Source organism: Mytilus trossulus, chromosome 1 (assembly GCF_036588685.1).
Source record: "Mytilus trossulus isolate FHL-02 chromosome 1, PNRI_Mtr1.1.1.hap1, whole genome shotgun sequence".
Taxonomy (NCBI): Eukaryota; Metazoa; Mollusca; class Bivalvia; order Mytilida; family Mytilidae; genus Mytilus; species Mytilus trossulus.
In genome coordinates, this window is record NC_086373.1 from 67,303,875 (window position 1) to 67,318,387 (window position 14,513).

Consider the following 14,513-nt stretch of genomic DNA (forward strand, 5'->3'; position numbering starts at 1 on the left):
ATTAAAAAAAAAACAATATGTCAACACATTAGTTACAACATGAACTTAACTTGATAAGCATATTGGATAATTTTTAACAAATTTGAAAACTCATTTAGTATTTGCACCCTATAATCGTTTTCACAGAATTTAGTTACTTTTCGACGGGTTTTGATTTTCATTATCATATGGGCGTACATTGCTAATGAAAGCTTTTTAAAATATTGTATCTCATTTTTTTGTGCATTTATTTTGTTTTTTTTTTAAATTTATTTCAAAGTCGTGTATCGCTTCTTTTGTTGACTAGTATATATTCCATTTGATATTTTAATATCATAAATTATCATAAGATAATAAAATCTTAAATTACCATCGCCGCTGTATCATAATGGTTAATGAAGCAAACTCTCTCATAATTTCGTGCTTCCGACGTGCTACTCTTGATTTGCCTTTTTTATGGACACTCAATTTAGAGCATATGAAAACCATGAATGAAAGATAACGATGCACAGTTATGAGATATATGAACAAAAAGGGAATAGATAGAATAACCAAATTAATTTTAGTTCAATTTTGCATAAGGAAGTTGTCAAATATATCAAATAATAATGATGACTGAGTTTTTAAATTAATATTTTTCAAAAAATGTGTTTTTCAATATTTAAATAGGATTGTGTATTTTCGATTTAATCTTTTACCTTTTGAAACAAATCTCTAAAATATAGATTAAGAACATAATCTAAATGTCATTGTTTAGAATGATACTATTAAATATAGTATCAACATACATATTTGTATATATGACTACGGTATAAATGTCGGGAAAAGAATATTGATAGACTTGGTAATATCCCCGTAAATAAAGGCAACAGTAGTATACCGCTGTTCAAAACTCATAAATCCATGGACAAAAAAAAATGGGCAAACCAGGATGACACCTTATATTTAATGCGATTTCCTCGGTTTTAGTTTGTAACCCCGATTTTGTTTTTTGGGTGTCATCCTGGTTTGCCCACTTTTAATTACATGCATATGTGAACATAGGGGGAATTGTTGTTTTAACAATTATAGTTTATTTCTAAATAAAGTCATAATTTTTACTTTTTGTTTACCTGTAATTTTTATATAATTGATACGATATTCTGCTAATAAAGCAATGAAAATCTGCAAAAATATTTTTTATTTCAATATTTTTTAGCAGGAAAATGTGCAGAATTTGACAATATACCTCTTATTTTACCTGTATTTTTTTTTAATTAAAGATACTATATTCTGCTATTAACTCAAGAAAAATGTGCAAAGATATTTTTGATTTGATATAATTTTGAAGGAAAGTGTATTGAAATTGACAAATATAAATAGACAAAAATGTGTATTACTTTTATGATTTATTAACAAAAAGTTTTAATTGTTGTAACATTCTGAAAAATAATAAATTAAAGAAAAATATATATATACTTATTATTTAAATAAATACACTGTTCTGAAATTTATATAACAAATATCCAATTATTCGTAACAAATATAATATAAATGCAACTGCAGCTTAACAAATGCACAATTTGAACAGTAAATCTGTCTCTAAGCTGAACGGTAGCATTTTCTTATTTTTAAAATAAATCAGAAGCTAAGTAAGGATACATCGCTAAAAAAAATCAGTAACAGCTTCATTTGGAAAAAAATATGAGACGAACAACACAGATGGTGTTCCCGACTTTATTAAGTGTATTTGTCAAAAGGCACAGAAATGTTGACTACAAACGTATGATAGAGAAAATGAAAACATCACTTGATGTAAAAGAGGAGCCGCAGTATAACCTCTTGTTCCACCCAAACTCGTTGAGGACGTTGCAACAAAGTTTAGAAGACATTCGTGAAGCTGACAAAATACTTGCTACAACATTATGACAGAATTCTGGGTTAAAGTATATCGCTTTCTATGGAACACCAAAATTATGATAAGACTCCAACATGCCCATCATACAAGATAAATGAGTTAATGAAGAAGTACCAGGCACTAATAGAAAGAAATCCAGTATGCAGTAGGAGGAGACCGCCCACCAAAAAGAAGAAGATTCAGAGTAATAGACACCAGATTCCGACAAGAAATCGTCAGAGAGATAGACTATTCTGACATAGCATCCCATCATCTCAATTGCAATTGAACAACTTAATGAAATATTGATTTTAGTGTCTTTTTAAATATAATGTTTTGCCACTTTTGTCAAATTGATATAATATATAAAATATTCTATTTCCCTTTCTTACAAATACAGTGCCCTAACTAATGCATTTATAAACTTTGATTCATATATCATATCATGAAATAAAGTTTGCAATATTTGTATTGCAGTATTTATATCATGAAAATCATTCAGAAACTAAAAAATTGTGAAGACACTTGTGAATTTAATTGTTTTGTCTTTAGTTGTATGTTATATGATAATATTAAATTGATACCAAATCATTGAGAGAAATCCTTTTTGATTTATTTATTACTTTTCTTTAAAAATCATAATAGAAAATAAGTAAATATAGTAAGAAAACACTGATAAACTATATACCTAAGTTGGAACAGACTATACAATTGTATGCTCATTAAACCTTTTGTCTTTTTTGTTTTCTTTGCTATTAGATAATTGGTAGGATTAAAAGTGGGCAAACCAGGAGTAAACCAAATATAAGAGGAGAACAACGACACCACACCGAAACGCAACACACACACAGAAACGGACCAAGCAACAGACAAAACACCACGAGAATAACAAATATAACATCAAAACCAAATACGTGAATTTGGGATAGACAAGTACCGTGCCACGTCTTATCTCAATATCTAAAAAAACACGAATCAACGTTAGAATGCAACACACACAGAAACGAACAATATTAAAACAATGGCCATCTTCCTGACTTGGTACAGGACACTTTTAAAGGGGAATAACATATACTACGATCTAAAACCAGTGAATTATAGTACAATTATAGGTCCTTGATTAAACATGGCATTTAGACAATAACAACACACTTAGTTAGTCCAAATAATAAACCAACAACAATCTTATCAGTCATAATTTTGTTTCCTATTTTTGTCTCGCTTGACGGAGTCAAAAAGCGAGACATAGGTATGCTGTCTGGCGACGGCGACGACAACGACGGCGGCGTCGACAATGTATAGTTTGTGATTAGGTCTAGTTTATGGTGAACCACTAGTGGTAAGTCAAAGATATTTGGTACGCAGTTGTATTAGTATTGGCACATCTCATTACCATAAAGATTATTTCGCCCCACCCCTCAGTTATGGTCTGTTGAATTTGAAACTTTGCTTACTTTTCATGTATTAGTTTGTGATTAAGTCAGTTTATGGGGAACCACTAGTGGTAAGTTAAATTTAAATGATAATTGGTAAGCAGTTGTATAAGTATTTGCATATCTCGTTTCCATTGAAATTATTTTGCCTCACCCTCTCAGTCATGGTTTATTAACTTTGAAACTTTTGCTTAGTGTTCATGTATTAGTTTGTGATTAGGTCAGTATATAGGCAAACCACTAGTGGTTTGTTAATGATTTATTTAATTGGTATGCAGTTGTATAAGCATTGGCATATCTCATTTCAATGGAGAATATTTTGCCCCGCCCCCCTCAGTCATGGTCTATTGACTTTGAAATTTTGCTTAGTTTTCATGTATTAGTTTGTGCTTGTTTAAAGAGAACTACTTAAGATAAGTCAAAGGTATTTGGTATGTAGTTGTAAATGCATTGGCACATCTCATTTCCATGGAGATTGATTAGCCATGTATATTCAGTCATGGTTCATTGCCTTTAAATATTTGAAAACTTACCTGTAAAAAGTATTGCTATTTTAATTTCAACATTTGCATAATCAAAATTACAAAAAAGCGAGACATATCTCTGTGATAATAGTTTGTTTTCTATATTAAATTAAAATTTAAGGTATGTCTGGGTGTAAGCTAGACTAAGTAATAAAACTAGGTTATAACCACCATTTTCTTCATCTGAAAATGTCTGTACCATGTCAGGAATATGACAATTGGTATCCATTCGTTTGATGTGTTAGAGCCTTTGTTTTTGTAATTTGATTAGGGACTTTCCTTTTCTGAATTTTACTTGGAGTTCGGTATGTTTGTTCTTACGACATTGATCAATGAGCAAAATCCATATACCATATATATAAATAGCTAGCAATAAAAGGCTCTGTCGTTACAAAATAGGAAACAGTTCTAGTAGTAAACAATATAAACGGTTTTATACTACTATCAATGTTCAAATGAAGTGAATATAAGCAAGCGAACGTCCTTCAAAAATGCGAAAACATGTATCGTATTGTAGATAAAAATATAAAGAAATTGAATTCAGTTGATAATACTTACGGCTTAATTTACAAGAAAACCGTTTACGGAAAAAACAAATATGACAGACATGATCGAACGATAGGCTCCTAACTTGGGAAAGGCACACTTATTAATTTTCTCAAGGATTTGTATAGTCACTATACAAGCTTTGATTTTCTGAAGGCAGCATGGGAAATGAGATGGCAAACTATTATTAGCATTGTATCATGTGGAATTATTATGACATACGCATTTGTTAAAGTGCGTCTTTACATTTTTTTTCAAAAATGATTTTCTCTTATTACAGAACCACAAGATAATTATCATTTGTAATGTAAACTTATAACGGAAAGTTTGTAATCACAAACCTTTTGTCTATACCCTTTTGTGACACTTTATCATAATACAAAAATGTAAGATAAGTCTATTTGCAGGGTTATAATGTCATCATGAACTTATAATAGTGCATTTATACACATTTTGTTAAAGTGTGACCATACACTTTTTGAAAATGAATTAAGATTCAATGTTTAAAGCAAACCTTAAATTTTCTTAGAATATTGTAAGAACCTGCAACATTAAGCGTGTTCACTTGTTCCCTTTTGATGGTCCCTCAATAAAATAGTCAAGTTTGTAAAAATAATCTATCGGTGATCGCGATAACCTACGATAAATGAATGAATGACTAGCGAATCTTCGAAAACTTATGCTAAAGCAGTATCTAAGTACATTATAGATTGAAGATATAGACATATCTAATCGAAACGTTATTGAAGTTCAACTTAAATATGAAATTAAATCAAATACACTATTAACGTATTCAGTTAAAATAGAGATTTTAGCCAGTATTGTGACATAAAGTTGTGCAACGAATTATGTCGTAATTTTTGTTTATAGGTTCTTCATGTTTCCTGAAAAGTGATAAAATAGTTTCAAAAATAGCTGTAATACGGTATTTCCAGTTATATTGTATATATATAGGATTGATCCGTATTGTGACCTTTTGACTAAATGTGTATAGAATGAGACGTTCAAAACTGTCGACAAATCCTGTCTCGAACCTTTTACAGTTAACGCGATTTCCTAGGTAAAAGTGTGTTACTGTGTCTTTGAGTCGATGTATGAGAAGATTCAAATATCAGTGGCAGTTCGTAATAAGCGGGATTTTCAGGATGGAAATTCATCTGTATCGCAACACCAACTCTTGGAGTTTGTTGATAGTTAAGTTGTGCCCCTTTAATAGCAGACTTGTGTTTGTACTGTTACGAATCACAGTTTATGACTAAACTCAGTAAAGACCCGTCGAAATTGCATTCAATTGATAAATTCAACAACACTTACCGTTATCTTGATGATATTTTTTCGTTAAATAATCAAGAATTTTCTCAATATACCGCTTAAATTTACCACAAGGACTTTAAATAAATCAAATGTATTCGGTGATAACTGTCCTTTCCTGGATTTAGATATTTCGGTTTTAAACGGGAAACTACACACTAAAATTTACGACAAAAGAGACGATTTTTCGTTCCCTATTGTTAATTTTCCATTTTTAGATGGTCATGTTCCTTTGGCACTATCTTACGGTGTTTATATTTCACAACTTGTTCGCTATGCCTGTTGTCTGTTGTGACGTTTTTGATTTTAACGAACGCAACCTATGTATTACTGGTAAATTATTAAACCAGGGATATCGTTACCATAAATTACTTAAAACCTTAACTAAATTTTTCCATAGATATAAAGATTTGGTTTTGAAGTTTGGTTGTACCTGTAAAAAAAATATTTCAAACGGGATAGCACATCCTCATTTTTCAGAAATGTTGTTAACCGTGCCCTGAATTTTAGAAATGATCCATGTAAACTTGTTGCTCCTTTAAATAAACTTATTCTAAAAGGTTACCTATTCAACACTGTAATAAGATCATTGACTATTGTTTTTATTGGTATAAATATTGATTTTGTTATCAGTAGATTAAAAGCTTACTAAATGTTACTAGTATGTTATATACATATACATTTTCATGGATCTACAATCTGTCGATACCTGTAACTTGGCATTGCACAAGGTCGTGTATTTCTCTGGCTGTTTATGACGTCTTTACACTTAATCCATTGTATGTTGGATGTGTACGGATTGAGTGTTTAGAGGCAGGATTTTTTTATTAGTTGTTAGTGGCTTTGAACTAGCTGTCAGATAACTGCGAGTACTCTTAGATCTGTTTATTATGTCTTTTTGTGTCGGGATGTATAAGTACCCGGCAACGTCCACTTGTTTTTTTGTCTATCTGATGAGTTAAGCCTTTTCCAACTGATTTTTATAGTTCGTTCTTATGTTGTACTGTTATACCACTGTCCCAGGTTAGGGAGAGGGTCGGGATCCCGCTAACATGTTTAACCCCGCCACATTATTTATGTATGTGCCTGTCCCAAGTCAGGAGCCTGTAATTCAGTGGTTGTCGTTTGTTTATGTGTTACATATTTGTTTTTCGTTCATTTTTTTTACATAAATGAGGCCGTTAGTTTTCTCGTTTGAATTGTATTACATTGTCTTATCTGGGCCTTTTATAGCTGACTATATGCGGTATGGGCTTTGCTCATTGTTGAAGGTCGTACGGTGACCTATAGTTGTTAATGTTTGTGTCATTTTGGTCTTTTCTGGATAGTTGTCTCATTGGCAATCATACCACATCTTCTTTTTATATTGTACTTCCTATCAACTAAGCAGTCGTCTGCGAATAACCTTGCCAAGTTGTAGATTCTGGCAGGTCGTGTATGTAAGCCAGGAATAAGAGTGGTCCATTGACTGTCCCCTGTTGAGATGTCGTCTAGAGGGTCGGATTAATGCCTTTCAATCAATACAGATTTGTTTCAGGCTGTTATTTCGACTGGATCTAGTTAATCCGTGTACACCATAATGGTCCATTATTTAGACGTCTCTTGTGGGGCACTTTGTCAAATGCTTTGGAGAAATCTAGCAGAATGTCTGTTTTTCTTATACTTAGTTCTTGCCAATTTCACCAATGGTCATCAGTAGCTGAGTTTCACAAGATCGTTTTGCTCTGAATCCGTGTTGATGCCACATAGAATCTGGTGAAAGTTAAAGTGATCCATGATGGTGCGTTGAACAATTTTATTCCAACATTTTACAGAAGACGAAAGTCAATGAGACTGGTCGCTAGTTTGAAGCTTCGTTTTTCACCTTTTTTTGAAGACTGTTACAATATTGGCCGTTCTCCAGTCGTTGTTATGGTTCCGGTGTCAAAAGATTTCTGATAAAGTAAAGTCAGGGATGGTGATATCTATTAAGCTGATTCTGTAAGTATATAAGCTGGAATTTCATCAAGCATAGTGGCTTTGAATGATCTTAGTCCGAAAAGTAGCATGTAAACTCATGCCTGGCTGACTGTGATGTTGTCTTTCGTTGGAAATAGACTTAGTTCAATGTAGAGTATTTTATATTCTCGTTTGTGTATACAGATCAAAAGTGATGGTTTAATATTGAAGCTTTTTGCAGGTGTATCACTGTACAGTAGTCCATCCTTGACATTTAGGGTTACAATGCCAGTTGATTCTTGTTTTCTGCTCTTGATGCAAGACCAGAAGCGTTTTGTGGTTGCTTTTTGTGCTCTGTGCTGGTATCTTCCATGTATTTTCCATGAGCAACCCTGGATTCTTTTCTTTGTCTTTAGGAATTTGTATCGTTTGCAAATTACAATCTTAAGTGTTTTGGGTTCTTTTAGCCTTATATGCTCGCTGTTTGCTGTTGCTAATTTTCCGTAGCTGTGTATTCGTCCAACGGCGACTAAGTCGTATGGTCATTCAATATTGATGATGTTTATAAAATTGTTTAACATTGTGTTGATATCCCTGTAAATAGTGTTTTGAAAATCAGTGTGGTTATCAGAAAGACTCTTCTTTATTAACTCCATATCAGTTTTTTTTCCTAGAGGTTGATAGTTCTACTGGTTGGGTTTGGCCTTGTTACTTTTGCTGCTAGGTCTAAATCTTCAATGTCGTGGTCACTGTTTCCGATTGGTTGAAGTGTCTTACATCTCTGGAGATGACCTGAATGTAACAAAAACAGAAGGTCCAACATATTTTCCTCTTTGGTTGGTTTGTTCACCAGTTGTTGGATACTTAGGTCTTCAGTCATCCGAATGAAAGCTTGGTTGACATGTGCTGTATCTATATATTTATGTATTGTTTATTCCGTGGTCTATAAGAACAGTTGAATGATGTTGATTTTATAGGTCATATTTTGTTGTTTTCCTGAAATCAGCTCTATTTTGTCGTTACAAAAAGTCTGTGTGGAAAAGGGTATCAGGTCCTAGGTAATATTTTGCTTGCAGTGTGGAGTGAAAACGAAATTCTTGTGTAAAATAGTCAATTAATCATAGCGCTGTAAGTTTTATTAGGACTTAGTGTACTTCATACCTGTTGTTGTCTTGTTTTCTTCATTAAAGACAAAGACATGAATGATAGGTTAAAATGTCGAGTTTTAATCAAGGAAATGTAGAATTGTCTACTAGAACAGTCTGTATAAATCTTAGCTTTGAACAAAAATTATAGTTTCAAACTTGTAACAGCGTGGATGACTGTACATTACCATGGTAGTTTTTGAAATTGGCTATTTCAGTGAAAAATTGCAGAAATTACCGTTCTTAAAAGTTTTTATTGATAAATTGGATTGCAAATCAAAAATTAAACTGTGACATGACAAAATGAAGTGAATTAATAGTTTTCTATTTCAAAGTACATATAAAGTAGTATGCATTTTATCAAATTTTTCAAATGAAAGTTTCTACCAGTCAAAATGTCTTGCAGCAGCAGCAATTTAATTTTGGACTAATTGTGTGAGGAAAATTACCAGTACTTGATAAAAATCCAAGGGAATAAAGAAACATTATCTTTTTGTCATTTTGAACAGGCTCCGTGTTGTAGTTTGACCTTTAATGGTTTACTTTGTATAATAAATTGTGACTTGGATGGAGAGTTGTCTCATTGGCACTCATACCACATCTTATTATATCTATATACTCTCAAAATTAGAATATTATGCATGGTCTAGATAACATGTGGACACAGAATGTGGCAGTTTGAATATTCTAGTAACACACAAACCTCTCCTGATTGGTTGTTTTCTGCACCTGTTATATATTCATGATTACTCATTTTGAGCTCTTCAATTTGCATTTGTAAATAAAGAAAAATGATAATCTGTCCTACAGGAACTACATATATATACATTTTTAAATTACAAGCTTTTGATGGTCCTTCAAATTTGAGAACAGTTATAAAAAACACAATAAATTCACACTGAAGATTTTTTTATTTAATTACTACAAGTGTTGATAAATATGTTGAGGCTCAATGCTGTTGACCTTGTTTTGCAGTTGAAATGATGTGTTCGGCTAACTGTAAAATAGAATAAACTTATCATAGATACAAAGATGGAAATTTGTACCATAGACACTGGTTTCTTCTACAAAAGACTCACCAGTGACACTCGAATAAACTAGAGGCTCCAAAGAGCCTGTGTAGCTCACCTTGGTCTATGTGCATATTAACCAAAGAATATGGATGGATTCATGACAAAACTGTGTTTTGGTGATGGTGATGTGTTTGTAGATATTACTTTACTGAACACTCTTACTGTTAACAATATATCTATCTATAATGCACTTTGCCCAGTAGTTAGAGATAAAAACATTTTGTAAAAATTTACAAAATTCATGAAAATTATCAAAATTGACTTTATTATAAAGGGCAATACCTCCTTAAAGGGTCAATTGACCATTTTGGTCATGTTGACTTAAGTGTTGATCTTACTTTGCTGAACATTATTGCTGTTTTGAGTTTATCTCTTTATATAATAGTATTCAAGATTATTATAAAAAAATGGCAAAATTTTCTGTAAATTTCCAATTCAGGGGCAGCAACCCATTAACTGGTTGTCCGATTCATCTGAAAATTTCAGGGCAGATAAATCTTGACTTGATAAACATTATTATCCATGTCAGATTTGCTCTAAATGCTTTGGTTTCAGATTTATAAGCCAAAATCTACATTTTACCCCTATGTTCTATTTTTAGCCATGGTGGCTATCTTGGTTGCCTGGCTAGGTCATCAGACACATTTTTTGAACTAGATACCCCAATGACAATTATGGCCAAGTTTGGTTAAATTTGGCTCAGTAGTTTTAGAGGAGAAGATTTTTGTAAAAGTTAACAGACGATGTGGGACGACGACGGAAGACGGACGCCACATGATGAGAAAAGCTCACTAGGCCCTTTGGCCAGGTGAGCATAAAAGGCACAAAAAGGCCAAATAAAGATCTAAGTCAAAGAGCAGATTGCCCTAATTCAGAAAGATTTTTAAACGGAATAAAGCCTAGGTAATCTATTCATGGGGAAGAAAATCCTGCCATTGCAGGAAGTAAAAATGTGTCATACAGTACATAGATCAAGCAAGGTGCAAAACATTAAGAAGCAATGACTTGCAGTTGCTGAGAAACTGTCATAAATGTTCTATGTATTTACTGAGGCTAAGCCATTTTGACTTCATTCACATTGAGCTCAAGCATGTTCCAATGAAATATTTTGTTTGCAAGTTGATTTTCACTTAACATACAGCCCTTCTGAACATGTTTGTAGGTTGATCATTCGTTTTAATGAAAGTAAGAGTGAATCAATTGATAATATTTTTCTTCTTCTAATTTGAACATTTACTGTTTTCTGAACATCTGTATGAGTTGATCATGATTTTATTTGTAATTTAAGTATCATTAAGTCAGTTTATATACTTTTGACATTTACTCTCTATACATTCATTCATTGCCAAACATACTTTAGAGAGGTTGTACCATACTACAGTAATGTTTAATTAAATTTTCTGTGTAGTTTTGGAAGTTGGGAAATTTTTAAAACACAATTGCATTGTATGACACATTTGAAACCAAACTAAACTTACCTTTTAGTATCAACCAGATTATTATGTTCCATTAAAAAAATAAAATCAAAAACTTACTGAAAAGCATTTAATGTAGTTCTTTGCTCCTAACAATACAAATTATATAAATACCTCATTAAAATTTGTACAAAAAGCACAATACATAAATATACCACAACACAAAACCTCTCTTTGAGAGAAAACGACAAAGAAAAAGATCTACATGGCACTAAATGTTAAAATAAATCTTGTGAAGACTTTGTTCCATGACGCTCACATTTAGTAAAAAAATCTCAAAAAAGATTAAAACTATGCAATTTAAAAAAGTAAAAATGCTAAAAAAATAATCTTATTGCGTAGCTTTGATTGTACAGGCAGACATGTAGTTTGGGTACTTGAAAACTTTGGGCATTATTTATTGCTCCTTATTTAATTAAGACAATAAATACAAATATATATTCGTTAATTCATTTATCCTCACCCTAAAAAAAACCAGAATAAAAACAGATAAGAATATTAAATTATCACTTACTATGAAAACTGTTTTACAAAATGTCACCTTACCCTTCAGTGTAAAAATGATAGATAAAATTAATACAAACTAAAACATTCACTTCATTTGCCAGGAGATAAATATCTTGAAAATAAGTCAATAAAATGTATATGTATAACTTACCATGTAAAAAAAGAGCATTCTGGTTAATTGAGATTCAATAATACATATCATATTTGTATAATGCATAGAATACATAAACGCAGGCAGTATTGATACCCAATCAGCTTCATAAAGGCATTTAAAAAAGTATGCTGCTTTAAAATCAAACATTTAAGATTGACAAATCAGCCTATTAAAATTGTACAACTGTCATCTCCATGAAAATGTAATGATATGCATAAGTTACAACACACTATAAAATGCTATAATTCGATTGGTGTATACAACCACATTCAAACACTTTTAATGGCACGTTCAATAACAGCACAATGGTACAACCATTTTGTTCATCGGAACACAGAATTATTTCCCTTACAACAATCACAAATAGTTCTAGGATCAGAGATTATCTCTTGAAATCCTACAATGATTGTCAGAACACAACCATTTATAGTTAAGTACTAGTAGAGTTTGCTCCCTTTAATAACTTCCTGTTATGACAACAAAAATGTCAACCAACCACTTCTAGATATTCTGATGAACCTCCTGGTTCTATTTTTGTTGCCAATGGCTCTGTGACATCATTTGTGTCCTCTTTGGATATAAATGTCTTCATTTCTGCCTGGATATCTTGGAATGTAGGTCTATCATTAGGTGTTTCAGTCCAGCATTGCAACATCAGTAAATATCTGCAAGAAAAAAAAACTTCTATGTCATAAAAACTTCATTAACTATGCCATAAGACAATTTAAAATTCAAAACAAACCCAATAATTTGTGATTTGAAAAAACTGGAATGTTATGTCTTTGTTTTCGCTGTCTGAATTATTGATATTTAAGTAATGTTTGAAAAAACATGATAAGTTCTGATTTGCAGTTTAATGTAATCCTTGCCCTCACTCAGCTCACAGAGATCAAAATATGTGCTTCAAACATCATATAATGTATTTTGATTGGTTAATTTTTTAGTTTGAGAAAGATAAGCCTGCATTTATCAATATTCAGATGCAGTTCCACACTGTCTAAGGCATACAAAGTTTCATTAAAAATTATAAAAATACCACCTCACTTCATATACTGTGCCTATTATAACAAACTTACAATGATTCAGGACACTGCCTGGGCTTCTTCAATCTTTTCCCACTATTTAAGTAATCTCTAATATTCTTTGATTCCACATCAGGGTAAGGAGTTACTCCCCTTGTCAATAATTCCCATAGCACTATACCAAATGACCACTGCAAGATAAACAAGTAAACTTTTACTGTTATCTGATTAACCTCAGACATATCTGATCATATTCTTACCTTAAAATGAACAAAATTCCCCAAAACCCTTCTGTAATAATAAATTCAAATCAAATTTACATTCCAAATAAGGTCATGGATCAATCATGCAATATACTATGCTATAGACTTTTATTTCAATCTTCATAACGTAAAATTTGCCGACATGCCACTTTTCTTCAAGGCATTATAATGATGATATCAGAGGAAAATTAGAAAATACATGTAAGACTTCATAATTGAATTGAGCTGATGTCCAACATAAACCTTTATAATGTGCGGAATGAATTAAAAATCTTTATCAAACCCATTGACCCCTATATTAGTCATGTGACCTTTCTTTTATGTCACATGACCAATCTCTCTATGATGCAGCTGAACATTAAATTACAGATAATTGAATGATAACACATCCTAGAACTGTTTGATGATGCCATTGCCAGGTTTATTGAAATAGTCCCAAATAACATTAAGACAGCATGCAAATTCATAGAAAATGTGTGTTATATGAACAAAAAAAGAATGGTGTCCCCAGTACATGAATGCCCCATCCGCACTATCATTTTCTACATTCAATTGTCCGTGAAAATTGGATAAAATCTCTAATTTGGTGTTAAAATTAGAAAGATCATATCATAGGGAACATGCGTGCTAAGTTTGAAGTTCAGGTTGATTGGACTTTAACTTCATCAAAAACTATCTCGACCAAAAAGTTGAACATGAAGAGGGACAGATGGATGGACAAACGGACGAACAGACAAGAAAACATAATGTCCATAAATGGGACATAAAGGGTTGAAATACTGTTTATCCCCTCTTTCAGCTTTATAAGCTTTTTCATGGCAGTCAGTTTTTAAATTGGAGCTTGAGTGTCTACAGAGAACCACCACCTATGGTAGAAAAATTAACAATCCTATTCAATAAAGTTCAGAATGCACCAGCAACTTTAGGGATTCTTACTCATAATTTAGTGACTGGAAATAAAAGAAGATGGCGGAGTACAACCCAACAACATAAATAACTTAAAGATATCTAACTACACAATTACTTACAACGTCAGACTTTGTAGAAAACTGGAAACTTTCCAGACATTCTGGGGCAAACCATTTAATGATTTGTTGTCTTTTATCATTCTCTGACAGGTAGAACTCAGCATTAAATAGCTGTGCATACCCATAGTCTGTTAACTTGACTTTATTGTTACTTGTAATTCTGAAATACAGTTAACACTACATGTTAAGTACATTATATCTTTTATCATTTTCTAATAAAGCAATATAAAAATTGAAAA

At 32.0% G+C, this 14,513-nt stretch overlaps 1 protein-coding gene across 4 annotated transcripts in view; it reads right to left on the bottom strand.

Annotated features, from left to right (window-relative positions):
• Window positions 1-11,355: 11,355 nt before the first annotated feature.
• The window catches only part of LOC134683044 (plexin-A4-like), a 70,235-nt gene continuing 67,077 nt past the window's right edge, over window positions 11,356-14,513 (bottom strand). For all 4 annotated transcript variants that reach the window (XM_063542096.1, XM_063542070.1, XM_063542080.1 and 1 more), the window contains 3 exons: window positions 14,275-14,434; window positions 13,038-13,174; window positions 11,356-12,626 (listed from right to left, as the gene is read on the bottom strand). In XM_063542096.1, coding sequence (XP_063398166.1) covers window positions 12,449-12,626; window positions 13,038-13,174; window positions 14,275-14,434 — 475 coding nt within the window. In that variant the 3' untranslated portion in view covers window positions 11,356-12,448. The remainder of the gene's footprint in view (window positions 12,627-13,037; window positions 13,175-14,274; window positions 14,435-14,513) is intronic.